The sequence below is a fragment of the Bos taurus genome, chromosome 8 (genome assembly GCF_002263795.3).
Source record: "Bos taurus isolate L1 Dominette 01449 registration number 42190680 breed Hereford chromosome 8, ARS-UCD2.0, whole genome shotgun sequence".
NCBI lineage: Eukaryota > Metazoa > Chordata > Mammalia > Artiodactyla > Bovidae > Bos > Bos taurus.
The window spans coordinates 96,697,687-96,719,327 of NC_037335.1; the positions used below are offsets into that span (position 1 = coordinate 96,697,687).

A 21,641-nucleotide genomic window follows, 5' to 3' on the forward strand; every position below is an offset into this window, starting at 1 on the left:
AATGAGAGTCCTATCGATTTGAATTTTTTGAACTTTGGGGTTTAACTGAAACCAGCCACACAAGAACCTCTTTAGCACTTGATGTCCTAATAGGTAGATGTAATGCATTGAGAAGACCCTAAGTTAGACATTATTATTATTATTATTATTATTATTGGCATTATTATATATTTAAGTTAATGATGACTATCATTTGTTGCATGTCTATTAAATACATTGGTTTAATCCACACAGCAATTCCATTAAACAGAAACGTCCATAACCACCTCCTTGCTGTTTTTGGAAGGGGGAAAATCACCTTGAGCATGGTCACAGTTTCTGCCTGGCGGGCTTGGGGTAAGAGTTGGGGTCAGCCTGCCTCCACAGCGCTGGCTACTGTGTCACACTGTCCCTAATCTCAGTTCTCAGATGTGTTATTTTTCCCTGGGAGACTAAAAAAAGGAGCCCCTTGAGCCCCAGGAAAGTGCTGGGACTGTTTTACATACTAAAACCCTTCTTGGATAAGACCTGCAGTTTTATTCCCGCAGTTGGGATCTTAGCCTCCAAATCTCTTGAAAGAACTAATTACTCCCAACTTAGTTTTCCTCTCCATGCCTTCTTTTCTCCAACAGCTAGAATCTGTGCCTTCAGCATTTTATTGAAGCCACTCATGAAGTGACCTCTTGCTGGCTGGCTCCAGAGACTGGCCCTCTGGGAAAGAGTCATTCTTCCCTTGTTTACACCCGCTAACTGCCACCCCCCCACCCCCCGCCATCCTCCCCTGGCCTCTCCGGAATCCCTTGCCATGTGACTTTGGCCCTAGCTTGTTAATGAAATGGCTTTTACAAGGATGGGCAGCGACTCCAGACAAACAAGTCCCCAGCCTCTGCCCCTGCCTCATCCTTTTTTTTGTCCGTGGCATTTAAAACTGCTGGCCTTCCTCCCCGGGAGACTCCTCCCATGGTTTGGGTGCTCCTGTATGTTTCAGGCTCTCTGCTGGCCTCTCTGATGATACTGTCTCTTTCCTCTGTTTACGTCGACAGCTGCCGTCACGTGGGCCCCGGTCTGGTCCTCAGCCCTTTCTTCTGCTCTCTTCCTCTTCACAGACACTTGTGATCGACTTTCACTTTTCTGAGAATGCCATCAAAATCTCTGCATCCAGCCATCATCAGGTTAAGCCCCAGACTGTCTTTTTCTATCCACTCCTCACGTTATCCACTTGGACGTCTCACTCAACCTCTAGGAACTCATGAGCTTTCGCCCAAACCTGTCCCTTTGCCAGGGCTCTTGGCACTAAGCTAGAATCTCTTGGTATCTGTCAAATACCTAACATATAGTAGATATAATATTTTTATGATGAAACAAACCATTTATAATAATGAACCCAGAAGAACATTAAATCACTTTGTGTACTGTGTGCTAAGTCGATCAGTCATGTCTGACTCTTTGCAGTTCTATGGACTGTAGCCCACCAGGCTCCTCTGTCCATAGGATTCTCCAGGCAAGAATACTGGAGTGGGTTGCCATGTCCTTCTCCAGGAGATCTTCCTGACCCAGGGATTGAACCCAAGTCTCTCAAATCTGTTGCATTGGCAGGCCCGCTCTTTACCACTAGTGCCTGGGAAGCCCACTGAAACACTTTACAAAATAGTATTTTGTCTATTGAGTTGAGTCTAAATGAGTCCTTGGGTTGGCACCTAGATGCTAAAATTAAGGAGCAAAATACAGATAGAGAAGCATTTTGGATGTTCCTGAGACACTGTATTTGAAAAACAGACCACAAGTTCTTGGCTGATGCTTGCACATTTTTGATGTTTGCCAACGTGTGGACACACCGCCTGGTTTCCTGTGCTGCCTTATTATTTTCTTACAGGTGAAGGGTTGTTAGGGAGCAGAAAAGGTAGCCTACTTGGTGTCCAGATTTCCTTCCCATAGGTAGGGCCATAATCTATTCCAGATGTAAATGTAGCGTGTTCAGTAGAAACAGTAGGAACTGAATTTCAAATAAACGATTCCAAGCTGCTAGTAAAATCCAGAGGGGAAAAGTTAGCACGTTGGTGTTTTCTACTTGCAAAGACCAAGTATGGAGTTGTAGGCAGCTTCATCAATAAGGAGCATGCTGCTTGTTGGTTTTCCCTCCCAGTGGGCATGCGGTTATGCCTAGCTGCTTTCCCCATCTGAGAGATGGGGCAGGACTCTGGGTGCAATTTATAGACACAGAAAAGGTAAAAAAACCCGAAGCCTTTATCTCACCTGGTTCCTGCTTCAAGCCCTCCAGTGGCTGGCTGCTCTGCCTTCAGAACAGATTCCAAGCTCAGCGTGGAAGCCAGTGTTTGAGCCTGTTTCTCTCAGAGTCACTGTCATCCCTTCTCTCCGCTGTGTCCCTCACTGCAGCCGTTCTGAATGCCTTGTCTGCATGGGGTCCTGCTCTCACCCTCCAGGCCTTGCTAGCCTTTCCTGGAGTGTCCTTCTCCACTTACTTTCTCCTGACCTCCTCTTTGTTTCACCCACTCATCCTTGAAAACTTGAATCTTGTCTTCTCCAGAAGCCTTCCTAACGCTTCCTATATGACTGAGGGCCTCCTCACTGTTCACGTCTCTGAGCGCTCTTTAGTGTCAGAGCTGATCGTACTCTTGTATTAATAAACGTCTGACTTTCCACCGCCTTAGACCATCCACGTGTTTTTCTCAATTTATTTTATTGAGGTCTAGTTGATTTACAGTGTTGTATTAATTTCTTCTGTAGAGTAAAGTGATCCAGTTATACGTATATATACATTCTTTTTCATATTTTTTCCATTATAGTCTATCAGCATAAGTATAATTCCCTGTGCCATTCAGTATGGCCTTGTTGTTTCCCCATTATGTATGTAATAGTTTGCATTTGCTAATCCCACACTCCCACTCCGTCCCTCTCCCCGCGTTCTTGGCAACCACAAATCTATTCTTTATTTCATAGAAAAGTTCCTTTGTATCGTATTTTAGATTCCACATGTAAGGGCTACCTGCTTCTTGAAGGCAGAGGCCGTCATTTTATTTTGAGTTCCCAGAGGGTGGCAGATTGCCTTGTGCACACAGGCAGGGAAGGAAATGAGCTGTGTAAGTGAATGACTCCAGTCTTGAGCGTTGACGATCGTGGTGCCGCACACTGGCCACGACCCTCTGGAGGCTGAGGTACGTAGTGGTGCGATGGTAGGGTTGCCTCTTCGTACAGATGCTTGCGTTTCTCATGCTGGGTCTTGGGCAGATACTCTGTGCCCAGCTGAGCCAGCAGTTCCCAAGAAAGATCAGAGGGCATGGGTAATGAAATAAAATCCCAAAGTCCATGCAGGTTAAGAAGTTTGAGACAAAACCCCTCAAGAGATAGTGGGATAAGCCAACCAATCGACCAATACCTACCTACTGTTGATCAGATGGGAAAAAGTGCAATCAAGAGAAAGAAAACACCATAACAGGCAGAAAAGGAAAGGAGCAGGAGTGTCAGGGAGAGACGTTCATGAGAACGTCGCTGATGGTGGCGATGATCACCACACCTACCGGATTCCCAAGGACCTTGCTCAGAGCTGGAGGTGAGCGACTTCCCTGGTGGTCCAGTGGCTGAGGCCCCACACTCCCAGTGCAGGGGACCTGGATTCAGTCCCTGATCAGGGAACTAGATCCTGCATGCCGCATCTCAAGATCCTGCATGCTGCAGCTAAGACCTGGTGCAATCAAATAAATATAAATATTAAAAAAGAAAGAGAGCTGGAGGTGATGTTAGGATGAAATAGACCCCACAGTGGTTGCCAGGAAAGCCTCTAAAGTTTGGGAATTAAATTTACTCTGATGTGCCTCTTCATAGCAATTGTGACCATCCTGTGTGCTGAGCTGTCTAACAAAATGGGGGTGACTTGGTGTGTTATTTGGGTTGAACCCTGCCTCTGGGCTGGATCCAAGCTCCTTGATCAGTTCCCTCCCCATGGCAGCCATCCTCACCCACAGAATAAAGCTCTTCATGCAGGAAGGGGCAGTGCAGTTGGCTTTGCCCAGAATCAGTCAGTCAGAAACGAGCAGCTGAACACCTGCCATGCGCCCAGAGCTGGGATGAATGTCAGTTACATCTGTGTAGAGCGGTGTAAGAGATGCCTGTTCCACTCCATCCCGCAGTCCAGATAAGGAGATCAAATTCTTCCATCTACAGAAAGCTCTCCATAAACACCAAGAGGCAATTAATCATTTAGTGCAAAATATACCACGTCAACTTTAATTGCTGTGGGACTGAGGCCCTTAAAGAACCCCCACTTCAGCCATGCCAGGCATCATGCTTCACACACTGCTGTCCTCTGTCCACGGAACCCTATGCAGCTGTCAGTGTCACCAGCTCCATTTTACAAATGAGGAACCGGAAGTCTACTTAAGGGAGAGTGCCCAGGGTTACGAGGAGGCATGTGTGCATGCCCCAAGGAGCTGAGAAGTGGCCTATTTCCCAGGTGCTCCCTTGGCTTTCCCATCTGTAAAGTGGGAAGTAACAACACGGCTTATGTTACAAGGTCATGGTGAAGATCAAGGAGAGACTTTGTGAGGAAGCACCTGCCAGAATTGCTGACCGGGAGCCGCGAGGCCAGTACAAGATGAGCCTGGGTCTCACTGCCTGGTCCCTCTGCTTCTGGGAGGCTCATGCCCTCTGCTTGAGCCCAGCATCACTAGCACTTGTCCTGAAGGGGAGTTTGGAGTGAGTGGAGAAGTGTGTGTCCTAATAGAGGAATAACTGCTTTAACGATGATTAAAATATTTAACTTTATCTAGAGCCAGCATTTTCTTCCCCTGCTTGGGAATAAGTGAAAAGAAAAGAAGGAAAGGGTAAGAAACCCACTGGGTGTGTTGGTTCAGAGATGCCCGCTGCTGGGAGACAATTTTAGAATAACTGTGCACTTTAAAGTGTGGCTGCTTCCTCTTGTTCTTGATCCGCTGTGGTTGTTCTCACCCGATTTCCATACCGTCGCTTAGAACTCGACACGTATCTAAATATATACACTTCTCTTCAGATGTGTTCTTTCCTCTTGATTTCGCTGAGCTTTTGAGAAGTCTCTGCCTTGTTCCCTGGGCGGGCTCTCCCTGGCCTGATCATCGCAAGCCGTATGCTGTGACCGCCTCCTTGAAGTCAGTAGGTATCTTCCCTCCAGTTGAACCTTGAGGAGGAAGCACGGTGGCCTTGCCCACAGCCTGTGAGCTCTAAATACCGTCTGAAGTTGCTAGCAAGCTCTGGACAGTGGCGGCCAAGTCACTGATACAAAGAGGCTTTTGTCCTCCACGTTGTTCATTGGATTTTCTGTGTGGTAAAGACATCTATACGATCTAAACGAACAGCGGGAAGCATTACTTCCTCATCACACAATTCCAAAGAATCACAGGTGAATTATGCATTCGATATTGCGAGAGCATCTCAGTGAACAATGGCAGATGCCACCCAGAGCTTCCTCCCGAAAAAATAGGAGAAAGAGGCTCCTTCGCCACGCGTTCATTTGCTTCCTGACAGATTTCCAGCCGGTTTCAAGGCGGGTTTCTCAAGAACACACACTTTGAGTTACAAATATCATTTAGTACAGAGGAATACCTGCAATGTTTGCTAATGGATGTGGCAGAAAAAGAACATGTTTTCGAAACTGGGGCATGCAGGAGCCCTGGGTTATGTTCCTGTCTCTCCGTTTACTGGCTGGATGACATGAAACCGTCTCTGCTTTTCTGAGCTACCAGAAGTCCTTCCACAAAATAAATAACCTTACCCTACGTATCTGGGAGGAGAGTGTATCCATGGTGGAGGAGAACTGGTATTTCATGCAGTGAGGATGCACTGCTGAGTGTCATCCAAGAACACATCCTGGATTGCAGAGGCGTCTATTCTCATGGCCTTAGGAACTGACGGTGGTAGCAAAGTCATGGTGCATTTAAATGCATGGTACCCTTACACCTGCGCATTTTGCAAACATCTGTACCTACCACAGATCTGTGCCTGCCAGTGGGTACAAAAAAGGAGAGAGAGCTGCATACTGATTCATCTGAAGTGGCTCCCACATGTCCTGATACCATCTATTTCAGAGTTTAGACTTATTGCTGATTTAGGGTGAAAACCAGAAATTATGCCTGTGACTTCTTGGGATGGCCATGGATCATGAATTTCCTGCCATTCAAATTTTCAGATATTCCAGAAGTCATTCTTCAGGTAATTAAAAAAAAAAAGCCCCAGACATATTTCAGTAAAAGTGGATCACTATTTCAGTGGGCCGGCTCTATTAACTTCAGTGTTCAAAGAGAGAGTGACATTTGGTTAATTGGATTTTCCTGTTAAATCTTGGTTTTCCAAAGCAGTTTTCCCAGTTTGAACTCTTTTGGGCTCTTTATACCATGTTTATTGAGCACCTCTTTTGGCTCAGGCCCTGAACTAAGTTCTGGGAGATAATGAACTTTAAAAAAATGTGATGGATAGATGGATGGATGGATGTGTGCATGCACAGATATCCTACTTGCAAAGAGATCATAGTCTGCTGGAGGCAAAAATAAATTAACCTGCATGCAGGAGAGCGTGAAGGGGGAATTGAAGAAGTGTATCTAGAAAGATCAAGGAAGATCTGCATAGTGATGGTAAATTTGAACTGAATTCAGTCTTGAAAGATGAATTTGCCAGGCTGAGAAGTGGAAGAAGGATATTGCAGGGATATTCAAGGAAACGGTGAAAAAGACCACACGCAGTGAATGTTAGAAACCTTCCGCGTGGCTGAGAGTAGCACGGAGTGGGAGCAGGGTGGGTGTGGACTGAGGTAGGTCTGGGAAGATGAAGGTGGGCTGGGACACCGCTGTTCAGAGGTTGGACATTTTCCTTGTAAGAAGACATGAATACCTTGATCATACTTTTAGAAAACAAAGGGAACTTAGGGGGAGAAGACGCTTGAAGATAGAAAGCCAATTAGGAACATCCTGCAATGCAAGTTTACACAAGCAGCCACAGGGACCTGAACCAGAAGCAGGAGCTGTGCAACCGTGAGTGGGTCACAGATATGGGCTTTACAGGAGGTTGAACCAATAGGGCTTTCTCAGTCCTTCAATGGAAGAGAAATGAATCAAAGATTCGTTTTGATTTGGTTGGGTGGATGGTGATGCCACTGTGGAAAAATGATACAGAGACAGATTGTCTTGTCCCCCACGACAGAACCTAATGACTTGCAAGTCCAGGAATCTTCTGTTTTAGATCAGACTTGCCTGAATTCCCTGCCAAAATATAGAGAAAATGAGAACATGAAGCTTCTTGCCAGTAAGGCCTTTGAGAGATCCTTTCAGTGACCTTACGGATTATGAGATACTAAATCTCAAAAAGGGACAGTGGCTCTTTTTTTTTTTTTTTAAATACTGTTTTTGTCATTTTGAAGACTTAACTTTTTGTTTTGTTTTCCCTGATCATATTTCAAGGTTTTGTTTTTACTCATCAGAATGACAGGAAGTTTTCAGTGTGTGTTTCCTTCAAGTTTGGCCTCAACCTTATTTTCAGGATTAGGCATTTGTTTTTCCGTTTGCCTCCATGACAACCAAGCCCAGAATTCCTATATATAGTCATCCAGCGCCCATTGTCCTCCTGGTCATTGTATCATAATCTTGTGCACCCAGGCCAGAGAACTCTCCTGATGACAGAAGACAAGGAGGTGCCGGAGTCCTTGGCCTGGAGATTTTCAAGGCATAATCAAAAGAAGGAAATAAAGTCACATGGCTGCCTCTAGAGATTTATGTTCCCCCTTTAGATACTATCCAGGAGGAGCTGAAATGGCTTGTGTTCCAAAGCTTAGTTTCTAGTAGTTTTCCTTCAGAATGGCCCAGTCTTTTATCTGGAGAGCCTTTTTGAGAATCTTCCAAGGAAACACTTGGGAAGTTGCATTGGTGATTTGTAGTTGGTCGTGTTGTGGGCACCACATTCTGTTCCCTGTTAACATGAAGCGAACAGCAGGTATCTTGAGAAAGAAACTGAGTTTCAAACGAATTCAGATAGAACCTAAGAAATCTTAAATAAATCTTTTGAATCTGTGAATCATCTTGACAGCTCTATGTGACATACAGTTTTTTGTAACTTAGATAGACAGAGGTATAGGGTAGAATATAAGAAAATTGCTCACAAATTCAATCCAACAAACATTTTCTTAAGTACCTTTTTTTAATGAAAGGACTGTCAGTCTCTGGCTATAAAAGCACACAGGATACTATTCCTGTCCATCTAAAATGTAAGTCCCATGAGGGCAAGGATCCTTGCCTTTTTTTTTTTTCACTGAAAGGTACCCCAAGTGCCTTAGAAATAAAAGCCTCTCAATAAGTATTTTCTGAATTAATATAAAATAGAGTCAAACATTGGAGAAGGAAATAGCAGCCCACTCCAGTTTTCTTGCCTGAAAAATCCCAGGGACCGAGGAGCCCGGTGGGCTACAGTCCATGGGGTCACAAAGAGTTGGATACTACTGAGCAACAAAGCGTAGGGACAAACATATGGACAGATACAGTTGAAACTTATTTGATATAATCAGACCTGGTTTCCCAGTAATATGTGAAATTTTCTTAATGCAGGGAATCCTTTTGAAAATGCCTTAAGTGTTTTATTTTCATTTAAAAGTGCATTCATTCAGGGACTTCCTTGGCAGTCCAGTGGTTAAGACTCCACACTTCCACTGCAGGGGGCATGGGTTCAATCTCTGGTCGGGAACTAAGATCCCACGTGCGGTTCAGCCAAAAAATAAAAAAAATTCATTCATCAGGATTGTGTTGTAGGATCAAGCTTGGTCTTCTGATTGAATTCCCCGTTTTTCTGTCTTGCATAAACCACAATCACCTATACTAGTTCTGGTTTTAGGTTTCTTTTAAGTTGAATGATAATTTAGACATTTATGAAAGAGTCTTAGAGCAGAGTCCTTCTAGATTTTTATGTTCTCTTTAATCTTTTATCTTGCCAAAATGTAATTTGACAATAATTTTTTTTAGCAACTTTCTCAAATCTTTTCAAAGCATTTTCATAGCTTTCATAGAAATGGAAATTTTTATACCCATCTTTCATCCTTTTTAGTAATATTAATTAAGTTGAATAAGCTCAATTATAAATATAACAAGTACAAAAAAATTTAAGAGAAAATAAGACTGATTTTTGTTAGTATTAACACAACTGCTGAAAGCAAAAATGGGTCGGCCTGATAGAGAAAGTCCCAACAACCAGCCCGTTTCCTGTTGCAATGGAATGCTTTAAGGTCAAGGCATTGATATGCCCAAGTTTGTTGGTGGAGGTTGCTTAAGAGAACTTATAAGTGTAAGCTGAAGTCTGATAAGGTCCAGGTGAGGATCACAATGTGTGTTGGCAAAACACAGAGGAGAGAAGGTTTCTGTCTGGGTTTGGGAGGGAAGGGTTGGGCTGGGCTTTGAAGGATGGGTAGGGGTTTGCTGGGCATGAAGAAGAGGAAGAGCCTCGGGTAGTTCTTGACCACGGATTCCCAACGATGATATATGTAGAAAGTGCAAGGAATTGGAAATTAACTAAAAGTGAGGCTGGAAGCACAGGGTGAGACCAAACTACTGAGCTATGTGTACCAAGGAATAGACCTTATCCTTGAGCCCTGGGGCATCATTATCATATTCCTGTAAAAAGTGATATACATTATATGTCTGTGACATGTACACTTGCCAAAGTAGAATAGATCTAGAAGGAAGAAAGACCAGCTCATAGGGTGTTAGAGATGCCCATATGGGTTCTATGGACCTGAATGAACAGTGAGAAAGGAAGGCAGGGGCCTGGAGAGGAAGGTGATTGGAAGTGAGAAGTGATCTGTGTCTCTGGGAAATGTGCTACCATAAGAAATGCCTGACAGTTGGAAGGAGGAGTCCCACACTTTGGGCTTGAATGAAGCGTTGAGTCACTGTCGCACATTCGGAGCACCAGAGGAGATGTTTGAGCAAAGATGGTGGCTGTATGCAGCATGCTGAGTTTAAGGCGTCTGCCAGACACCATTTTTCAGCTTTAGATGAACTCAGGTCCGGTCTAAGTTTGCCAATAAAGTAGGAAGGTTCTCTTATCTCATTACCAGCAGATCCCTGCATTGCTGTAATGTCCATGGAAATCCTTGGACCCTTTTGTCCTTTGCCTGGGTTTCTTAGCCGTTGTATGATGGGACCTGATGCTGTTCCAGAAGCTTCCTGGCTATTAACTGAAGTGTGTCTTTAGCCTGCTCTCTTACCATTGTTAGTGTGCCTTTGTCAGTCTTTTTCCAGAAACAGTAGGATGTATTTCCAGCACATTTAGGTCCCACCCCCATGGGCTTCCCTAGTGTCTCAGATGGTAAAGAATCTGCCTGCAATGAAGGGAACTTGGGTTCAATCCCTGAGTTGGGAAGATCCCCTGGAGAAAAGAAAACGGTAACTCACTCCAGCATTCTTGCCTAGCGAATTCCATGGACAGAGAAGCCTGGAGGACTATAGTCCATGGGGTCACAGAGAGTCAGACATGACTGAACCACTAATACTTGCACACTTTCCAACCCCCTAACTTTGGGCATTTACAAAATTTGTTGTTAAATTATCTACAGGTAATATTCTGTTTCTGTTTTCTTACACTGCCAACCTTTAGTTGCCAAATCACCTGCTTTTCTGAAGAAAATCATAATCCGTTCATCATTTTGAACACTATGCTATTTTAGGATCTGAAGATGTTTAATCTTCCCCTAAGCGATCTCTTTCAGCCTCCAGTGTACAGTTTCCCACTCAGACTCATCCTCTGATCTTTCTTTCTTTTCCCTGTAGGCATTAAGTCACTTTTTTCCCTGTTGTGAAAAGAATGTAGTTGTTTTAATTTCTATTTATGACTAAAGATGGAGGTGTGGTGAGCTGAACACTTAGGTAGCTCCATGTTTGGTGTTGCTTTCGTTAATAGACACCCTAGCTGATACTAATTCCATTTATTAGTGGAAATCAAGGTTTTCTTGACATCCTCCTTCTGTCTCTCTCACTCCCATTTCCGTCAGTCACCGTGTATGGCTGATTTTGTCTTCTCCACTAGGACCATGGAGATAAGTGCTCCCTTAAGACTTCTCTGGGGGTGCAGGGTGTCCCCATCAATTATTTACACGTCTGCCTGAGATGGTGAGTTGCTTGAGGGCAGGGACCGCATCCACCTGTTCCAGAACAGGGTCTCACGTGGACTTATATACTCAGTAAATGTTTACTGAATGAATGGGTGTCATTTAACCATCCCCCACCCCCCACACCCACATCTAACATTTGCTTGCCTGAAATCTTCTTGTCTTTTATTTTCTCCTGGTACTTTCTCCCTGATGCAAGAGCCTCTCTTCTAAGTCTGCTTGAAAATCTAGCTCAAATAAAATGTGGTTGCTGGCACCAAGGTACTTCTGCCACTTTTTCACCTTCACTCACACCTTCTCTGCAGAGCTGTAGAAAATTGAGAATTGATCCTCTTGTACAGCCTCCTTTTTAGGTCACTCAGCACGTTAGGGGGCTGTCCTCCCACAATTTACTGCTCAATTGACTCTTAACTCTTCCCTGTGTCTTCCTTAATGTTGCAATAGTTAAACTCCCCTGTTACTGATCATTTGTTCTCTTGGCTTCTTTTACTCCTTCAGTCAGTGGCGGGAAGTGTGTTAGATGTGGAGCAGGCATGTATTTCCGTAACAGCCAGCTACTCTGTGTCTCTAGATCTGGGCTTGTGGAAGGCGCCTCTAGTGCCTTTTTTCTTTCTTTCTGGCTGTGCCTCATGACTGGGGGGATCCCCTGACCGGGTATCAAACCCCCACCCCCTGTGCCTTGACTTTTTTGACCACGTGGTTTGTGGGATGCCCTGACTAGGGATTGAACCCGGGACTCCAGCAGTAAAAGCGTGGAGTCCTAACCACTGTACTGCCAGGGAAGTCCCACCTCACACCTTCTTTGACTTTGAGTCCCTAGAGCCTGCTCATGGCCTGGCACGAAGAGGGTGTCCACCAAGTGTTTGTAGAGTCAGAATATTCAAGCAAGCTTCATTCTGTCATGGTTTATTGTTCTTCCAGAGTTCAAAAGATTTCCAGTGATCGTTTCTGTGCTGGTGCGTTTTTGGAGAAAAAAGAAAAAAACTCTGTGAATGGATACTTAACATTGGTTTGCCCAGAATTCTGGGGAACTGGAATGAGAGTCAGAACTTTCCCATTTCTCCAGGAACCTGACTGAATGGGAGTGGCAGGAGGTCAAATCTGAAACTTAACGCTTTCTATGGTTTGAAGTCCTGAGCTGTCCAAGAGCCACAGAGAGCACCCGTCTCCCATTGGTATTCGGATACCTTTCTTTCCCAGCCAAGTTCCCCCTAAGGCATGTTAGAGCATGATTATTTGAGGGCAGTTTATCCAGCATCTAATCGAAGGACATGTGGGCCGGCACATCTCCAGTTCTGGGTGCTTGGCCGTGCTTACCTGCGCAGCACGTGTATGCAAATACCTGCTGGGTTTTTGTGTGTTTTTATAGAGCATTTTGAAATGTTGGCTATTCTTTTTCTTTCCCAGGAATCTTACCTTGTTGATTCTTTTCTTCCCCATGCGCTCATTTTAGTGTTTTATTGGTATTCAGTTGAATGTTATTTTCTCTCTAATTTCTCTCCGTTTGGATGTTACTTTCTGTCTTTGTGCCACCTTCTCTTTCTCCTCTCTGCTATGAGTGTGTTGCCAATGGAACACTCAGGTGTTATTTGGTGTTCTTCTGACTTGCATTGTGGGACCCCAGAGGTCAACCTGTTGAGTATAGATGCGTAATAGACAAGACTCATATTTTAAAGTCAGACAGATCTTTGTTCAAATCCTACCTCTGCCTCTCAGTACCTGTGTAGCCAACCATTCTCAGCCCCAACAACCTCATTGGTAAAACTGGGATGAGAATCTATGCCATACGCAGTAGTTTTGGGAATTCAGTGCTGGCTGTTGGTAACTTCCAAACCCACACCTAGAACGCTGTAGCTGTCCACGCTAAAGTTCTAGTGTGAGCCTGCTTTTACAAAATCAGTTTCCTATTATAGACAGTTTACAAAATGAATAGCTCCATGTAACTTAGTTAAATTTATTTTATAACTGCAATTATAAATCATAATTTAATTTCCTAAACTCTGTCTATCAGTTCAGTTCAGTTACTCAGTTGTGTCCGACTCTGAGACCCCATGGACTGCAGCACACCAGGCTTCTCTGTCCATCACCAACTCCCAGAACTTGCTCAAACTCATGTCCATCAAGTCAGTGATGCCATCCAACCATCTCATCCTCTGTCATTCCCTTCTACTCCTGCCTTCAACCTCTCCCAGCATCATGGTCTTTTCTAATGAGTCAGTTCCTTGCATCAGGTGACCCTAAGTATTGGAGCTTCAGCTTCAGCATCAGTCCTTCCAGTGAACAGTCAGGACTGATTTCCTTAAAGATTCACTGGTTTGATCTCTTTTCAGTCAGTCCAAGGGACTTTCAAGAGTCTTCTCCAACACTGCAGTTCAAAAGCATCAATTCTTCAGCACTCAGCTTTCTTTATAGTCCAACTGTCACATCCATACATGACTATTGGAAAAACCATAGCTTTGACTAGATGGACCTTTGTTGGCAAAGTAATGTCTCTGATTTTTAATGGACTGTCTAGGTTGGTCATAGCTTTTCTTCTAAGGAGCAAGCGTCTTTTAATTTCATGGCTGTAGTCACCATCTGCAGTGATTTTGGAGCCCCAAAAAATAAAGTCTCACGGTTTCCATTGTTTCCCCATCTATTTGCAATGAAGTGTTGGGACCAGATGCCATGATCTTAGTTTTTTAAATGTTGAATTTTAAGCCAGCTTTTTCACTCTTCTCTTTGACTTTCATCAAGAGGCTCTTTAGTTCCTCTTCTCTTTCTGCCATAAGGGTTGTGTTTTCTGCATATCTGAGGTTATTGATATTTCCTCTGGCAATCTTGATTCCATCTTGTGCTTTATCCAGCCTGGCATTTCATGTGATGTACTCTGCATATAAGTTAAATAAGCAGGGTGATAATATACAGCCTTGACATACTCCTTTTCCAATTTGGAACCAGTCCTTTGTTACATGTCCAGTTTGAACTGTTGCTTCCTGACCTGCATACAGATTTCTCAGGAGGCAGGTAAGATGGTCTGGTATTCCCATCTCTTGAAGAATTTTCCACAGTTTGTTGTGATCCACACAGTCAAAGGCTTTGGCGTAATCAATGAAGCAGAGGTAGATGTTTTTCTTGAACTCTATTGCTTTTTCTGTGATCCAGGGGATGTTGGTAATTTGATCTCTGGTTCCTCTTCCAAGTCCAGCTTGAACATCTGCAAGTTCTCTGTTCACATACTGATGAAGCCTGGCTTGGAGAATTTTGAGCATTACTTCGCTGGCTTGTGAGATGAGTGCAATTGTGTCTTAGTTTGAACATTCTTTGTCATTGCCTTTCTTTGGGATTAGAATGAAAATTGACCTTTTCCAGTCCTGTGGCCACTGCTGAGTTTCCAAATTTGCTGACATATTGAGTGTAGCACTTTAACAGCATCATCTGTTAGGATTTGAAATAGCTCAACTGGAATTCCATCACCTCCACTGGCTTTGTTCATAGTGATGCTTCCTAAGACCCACTTGACTTAGCATTCCAGGATGTCTGGCTCTAGGTGAGTGATCACACCATTGTGGTTATCTGGGTCATGAAGATCTTTTTCGTACAGTTCTTCTGTGTATTCTTGCCACCTCTTCTTAATATCTTCTGCTTCTGTTAGGTCCATACCATTTCTGTCCTTAATTATGCCCATCTTTGCATGAAATGTTCCCTTGGTATCTCTGATTTTCTTGAAGAGATCTCTAGTCTTTCCCATTCTATTGTTTTCCTCTATTTCTTTGCATTGATCACACAGGAAGGCTTCCTTATCTCTCCTTGCTATTCTTTGAAACTCTGCATTCAAATGGATATATCTTTCCTTTTCTCCTTTGCCTTTTACTTCTTTTCTTTTCTCAGCTATTTGTAAGACCTTAAAAAGGCAAAATGGTCATCTGAGGAGGCCTTACAGACTCTTGTGTATAAGTAGTCGGAAGTCAGAGACCAACATTCTTTGCTGAACTGCACATCTCAGGGTTGGATTAAGAATGGATGGACTGACACCCTCTTGGCTGTTGGTTCCATTGTAGATATATCTGGCCATGCCAGGGGTAAAGAGGGAACTTGTGTGGCCAGCAGTTGGGTACAGGGCTTTTCTCTGGATTCACTCTCCTGTACTCCACCTGCTGTATGTTCCCATGACCACAAGTTGGGCCCTCTGAGCAAGCACAGGGTTTCTTTTTTTGCTTTCCTTTCTTAAGCTTGGAATGAAAGAAAATAGCCTTAATGATGATTTTTAACTTATGTGACATACCCTTCACTGCTAACAATCTGTTTGTCTTTCTAACTGGGCACAAAACCACCCTCTTCTGCTCTTCTGGCCAGGCCTCGTGAACAAACTGGGATTTTATGTAGCTCAGTAGATAGACTTTTTGGGGATAAGTGAAATCAGATATACTCACATCTTTGTCATTTTAGTGCCTGAAGTGTTAAAGCTTGTATTATTCACAAACTCCAAGTGAGAGCGAGGAAGAGTGTGTCTTGGCATGATAGAGGACAATAAAGCTCTCAGGAGACCCCAAAATTGTCACCTTGGCATTCTTTCAAATGTATCCTAAGTGGTGGGATCTGCTTATTTTTGTAAATAAACCTGCCCACCTGATTCTAACCAGGAAAGAAGGATTTTATGACACAGGTATGTAGAGTTGTTCTTTTCACACTGCCATTTGAGACAGGTGATGAATTTCCTCTCTTGGAATGCTTTCTCCACGACTTCTTGCATTTTTATTTCTTCAAGTTTCATATCACAGAAGTACCGGTGTGAAAATCGAAGAATTTGTTTTTTTGCGATGGAGTAATTAATATGCCTTAGTCCCTAGAAACGAGAAAAAACGTATTGTCAAATGCTTGGGAAAGTTTACCCAAGAGAGTTGTTCATGTGCTAGACTAGGGGTGATGAAAGGTAGGGGAGACAGATAGACCTGGTTTATCATCACATTAGGAGCCGCTTTGTGATTTTGGTATAAAGGGATTGAAGCTGTCCAGTGTCTTGTGTCCAGGGTAGCATCCGTGCTAACTTGTGGGCCTCACTGAAGCGGGTGCTGAGTCTTGGAGGCAGTTTTTGTTCAGGCGCTCAGTCGTATCCAACTCTTTGTAACCCCATGAACTCACCAGGCTCCTCCATCTATGGGATTCTCCAGGAATACTGGAGTGGGTTGCCATTTCCTTCTCCAGGGGATCTTCCCCACCCAGGGATAGAGCCCAATTCTCCTGCATCTCCTGCATTGGTAGGCAGAATTTTTACCACTGAGCCACCTGGGAAGCCCACCTTGGAGGCAGTGGTAGCTGCTTACTGAGAAATGGACTGTTCCTTTGACTTGGTCTCTAGGTAGACTTGTGAATGGTCAACAACTCAGGGCAGTTGGACCTGACTTTGGCCTTGTCAGTAGCAGAATTTCTTTCCTACAGAACTGAGGTCAAGCCAGAACCAGTGCTGCCCAGAGGTTAGGGCTGACCAGGGTGGTGGTGCTTACCCAGGAGCTCACGTTCCTGTTAACAAGAGAGGCGGGCAGAGAGTGCCTTTTGCTTCATTGTGTGTGTGTCTTAAACAGAAACTAGTGTTGAGAGCTTAAATAGAAAACATCTCAAACAATCCATGAAATGGTAAACAAACCTGCTATTGAGGGAAAGAAAGAGAAGTTGACAATTGCATTATTCTCATCCTGAGTGGGTTCATCAACTAGGGTCGAGGAATAAAGAAAAAGGAGATAAAAAGAATCGGGTGAAATGAATTCAGTTGTGTCATTTCTTTCTTCCTTTGTCTTCGGTTTACACCTGGTAATGAACCCATGGAGGCTCGGAGATATTGTTCAAGTTTCCTTTTGTTTTATTTGTGTGTGTGTATGGCAGGTTTGTTTACAATTTCCAAAGGGTTTTTTTTTCTTTTCCTCAATCCTGAGGAATACAAATTGAGGAGGGGGAGGAGAAAACAAGAAGGGGAGGTATTTTAGTGTTTTGAAAACAGGAGGTGGCCCCACAATACAGGAAGCTGCTGTCATTGTTTTTCCTTTCAAAGAGGCCGACGGGATGGATGGTACCAGTTTCATCAAATGTGGGTTTTTACAGAGCCCCCACGTGTCCCACCTGGGGGAGTCACACTTTGGAAAATTAAGTGTCCATCAAATCAGGAGGAGGCTGGTACAGTTTCTGTCCCATTTCACCCCTGCTTTTTTGAAAAGCGTAAGAAAAGAGCCCTTTGTTTCCTTTTCAAGGAAAGTTACACTGAGATTCATCTGTATGGGATTCACAGAGCCCATCTGTGTCATTCATGGGTAGCCATAGGTTATACGGGACAATGCTGATGACAAGTGCTGGTGAATTCCTGACTTCAACATTCAGACCGGTGTGTTGGGAAAAGGTTGAAGACCTTTTATTTTTCACTTCCTTTCTCTTTCTAAAACTTAAAAAAAAAAATTATTTAAAGAGGAAACTGAGATTTTTCTCACCTACCTTTTACATCAGATTTCCCCACCGCATGCCAGCAGAGCTTCACAGGCTTAAGATTTGTGCCTGTCGCTTCCGACATTTTCCTCCAAATTGCAAAACTTTCAAAATACCTTTCAGGGAGACTTGTTTGGAATTTCATTTTAATGGGATTTATGAATAAATCTCCATCTTAATGCTGACTAAGCTTTAAACATCCATTCCTGGAGAACACTATTGGATTTTTATATTTTAAAATTTAAATCGCTTGACAGCGAAGGCATAAAACATTTTTATATTTGTGAGTGCCATGTGCTTGAGCATTTCTGTTGAAGACCCTTTTTTTTTCTTTTTTTTCCGGTTGGCTTGAATAATTCTGTTCTGCAAAGTTGGAGATACTGCATCTCCTACTTTGCTTTCTCATGAGGATGCCTGTGTACATTATGTGGGTTCATTTATCTCACCTACAGGGACGGGTATTCTGTGGCAGCCTGTTGCCACACTGCAATTTCCTTTAAAAAACAGTTTACTTTCTTCCTTCACTTTGAAACCTTTAACCTCAGAATTTTATTTTTAAATGCCATGAACCCTCAAAGTCAGGTTAAAAGAAGTGACGCTTCCTCCCTTCCTGCCTTTCCCCAGAGATGCGTTGTAGAATGTAAATGAAGATGAAAGCTGGGATCACAGTCAGCCCCCTTAAGAGAAAAGTACTCGAAACTTCTTTCAGGGGTTTTCAAGTGTCAGACGGCCACTGTGTTCTCTGTGTCTGGCGTCATTTTCCCCTGTCTGTCCACAGACTCATCCTACTCTGAGCCTCCAGATGTTCAGCAGCAGTTGAACCACTATCAGTCCGCTGCTCTGGCGAGAAACAACAGCCGTGTGAGCCCCGTGCCTCTTTCTGGGGCCGCGGGGGGCGCTGAGCAGAAAACGGAAGCCATTCTTCACTGCGAATTCTGTGAATTCTCCTCTGGCTATATCCAGAGCATCAGGCGCCATTACAGGGACAAGCATGGCGGGAAGAAGCTCTTCAAGTGCAAAGACTGCTCCTTTTACACAGGCTTTAAGTAAGTGATGCGAAGAACAGCCTTGAGAAACAAGGTGGCTGCGCCTGCTCCGCCCCTCACTACACTCTTCCCTTACACTCCTCTATCTGGAGTTCAAGGGAGGCCCTGCCCAAGGGATGATGAACAAGTCGGGTCCAGTCTTCACAAAAAGAGGCTAGTTCCAGATACTGCTTTTAGGTTTGGGGAAGGGATGAAGAGCTATATGAGAACAAATGAGTTTAAAAATCAGAGCAAATGGGTGCCCAAGAAGTGTAAAGGATTTCCCTGACCCAGCGTGTGAAGCAGTGAGTATTTTCCCATTTGGAAATCTGTGCCCTCCACCTCCCCACTTTTTATTTTGTCTTTGGGAAAAACAGTCTTCTCAGAAGCAAAGTCAAAGTCAAGAGAGAACATCCAGCGATAGTGACAGTCTGCTACCCTTGTAAAGAATTCTTATTTCTTAAGATCATATTATTGAAAGAGAACCAAGACTTCACACTGGGAAGACTAAGTTTGAACAATCACAGAAAGATTGTCCCCACATAGAAAAAGATAATCCACAGTCCTTTTTGCTCCTGAGTATGACAAAGATTGGAGTGCTTCCTCTCATTTAATCTAAGCTCCTGTGATTTCATCTCATCCTGGGAGATTCCACTTAGGGTCATAGTTACTAGTGTAGAATATGGAGCCTGACTGCCAGGGTTTGAACCCCAGCTTTGCCACTTACTGCTGGTGTGACTTTGGACAAGTTACTAAACCTGTCTGTGTCTCTGGTTCCATATCTGTAAAATAAAGATAATAATAGTACATACCTCATAGGGCTCTTGTGAGGAGTAAAATAATAATAAATGAAGCTATAAAGTGCTTAGCATACTGCTTGGCACAAAGGAAACACAAAGGAAATGCAAAATGTTATTGTATCATAGAAAGCTATTATAATGAGATTAGATGCTGTATTACAGGTATGAAGCTATTATTATCTGCTCCTGTTGCAGTCAGGGCCTGGGCTTTAGGTCTCTCCAGTATTTCAATACATGCTCCACAAGGAGAGGCTGGCGAGGATGGGCTTCATAACCCCTCCAAACTTGAATTGATAGAAAAACAAGTCTCTTTTCCAGCAACATCTTAGTCACTGGGATTTGATGGAAAATGTGTAACATCTCTGACTGTTAATGTGGTTCAGTTGTTTTATAGATAAATATGTATGTGACCTTAGAACTGAGAGAAGTCGAGAAGGACTCAGATAACAAGGGCCCATTGACAGGTGTACATGTTTCCCCAGAGAGAGGCACTCGGGTTAACAAGAAGAGGACCTTGCCCATTAAACTTTGGGTTTCATCCATTTTTATGAGACATTTAAGGCTTTGTAAAATTTGAAGTTTTAAAAAGGATGGAGCGAGGGAGGCAGTGGTACCCTCCACATTCGAGCTGGTACAACAGCTCTGAGCATCTTTACGTGGTCATTGACCTTCCTGCTTTCCCAAGCAACCCGCCCTCCCTCCTTCCCTGGGAAGAGTCACCGAGGCAGCTGATGAATCATCCCAGCTTCTCCTTCCGAGCATGATGAGAAATCCATTCTCGTAGGGATTTTGTTTTATATTTTTAACAGGCAACTGCTCATTTTCAAAAATAAAATGGGGAGTCTGTTTCTTTTTTTTTTCCAAACTTACCCTGAGCCCAGCCAAGTAGCAAAATTTCCCCCAAAGAAATTTAGCACTGCAGAAGAGTGTTCAGTCATTGCCCAAATAATTGAGGAACTTGTGCTCAGCAAGCACGATGAACCACTATAGTTTTGGGTAACCCACCCCCGCAGCAGGGTGTCTCCATAGGACTGCCGGCAAGGGGTATGAATGTGATGCTTCTGGGTCCCACTCATCGCCTTTCTCCCCACTCCCTCCCAGATCTGCTTTTACTATGCATGTGGAAGCCGGGCATTCGGCGGTCCCCGAGGAGGGCCCCAAAGATCTCCGCTGTCCTCTCTGCCTCTATCACACCAAATACAAACGCAACATGATCGACCACATTGTGCTGCACCGAGGTAACCTTCTGAGCTTGGTTTTCTTGGGATGCAAGGGGTGGAGGGAGGGTGGCTCGGGTGGCATTAGAGGGAAGCTGTCTCAAGGTGGCAGCAACTCCTTTTCCCCAGTCCCTTGTTCCTTCCCTTATCTCCCCAAAAGAAATCACAGCGGTCACCCCAGTGACAGCCAACAGGGTAAGAGCATCTTTCTGCTGAGAGGATTTCCTCCACCTGGAGAGAGGCAAAGGTGATGGAGTCCGCAGTGAACACTTCTGCGGGGCTTCCCTGTGAGAGAGAGATTTTACATCCCGGGTCTTCTGCTCTCATGACCTTGCTAAGGAGGGAGTGAATGAGAAGCAGAGTGGGTGGCTGAACTCAACGGTGAAAGGTGAAGAGCCCTGTAGTTGTAAGCAGTTCTTTGAAGGAAGACCAAAATGATGATCTCCAAAGCAGAATGTGGGATTTCCCTTGAAGTGGATGGAGAAAATTCTTAAAACTAAAAGTAGCCTGATATATGTTAATTTTTATTTTTTTAATATTTTGTGCCACACAGCATGTGGCATCTTAGTTTCCCAGCCAGAGGCTGAACCCACATCCCCTGCATTGGAAGGGCAGAGTCTTAACCACTGGACTGCCAGGAAATCCCAGTCTGATACATGTTAAACGCCATAGACTGTGGGTTTAAATTCTGTTTTTAAAGCCTCTTGTGTTTCACCTCTTCTCCATAAAGACGTGATGACTGCCTCTGAGGTGGCATGTTGGGTGTCTAGTGTGTTCCGTGTGGATGCATCTTGGGTGTTTGTAAACGCTGGTTCCTTTGGTATATTGGGATACTTCTTTTAGTGATATATTGGGATATTTCTTTTTGGTTTTTTCTTTGAACTGAGTTTACTGCTGGCCAATCAAAATACCATTAAACAACATGTGCCCTCTGCATTGGAAGGAAAAATATGCAACAACTATACTTTGTCCGGAAGAGATTCCAGCCAGAGGTGGATGGAAAAAGATGACTAGAATACCCGTTACTATTTCCACCTACTGA

At 43.9% G+C, this 21,641-nt stretch overlaps 1 protein-coding gene across 12 annotated transcripts in view; it reads left to right on the forward strand.

Moving 5' to 3' along the window:
- The window catches only part of ZNF462 (zinc finger protein 462), a 157,301-nt gene that overhangs the window by 94,411 nt on the left and 41,249 nt on the right, over nt 1-21,641 (forward strand). For all 12 annotated transcript variants that reach the window (XR_808518.4, XM_015472673.3, XM_059889081.1 and 9 more), the window contains 2 exons: nt 18,336-18,603; nt 20,484-20,620. Coding sequence is in view for 11 of the 12 variants with exons in the window: in XM_015472673.3 (XP_015328159.1) it covers nt 18,336-18,603; nt 20,484-20,620 (405 nt within the window). In the remaining variant the exon portion in view is untranslated. The remainder of the gene's footprint in view (nt 1-18,335; nt 18,604-20,483; nt 20,621-21,641) is intronic.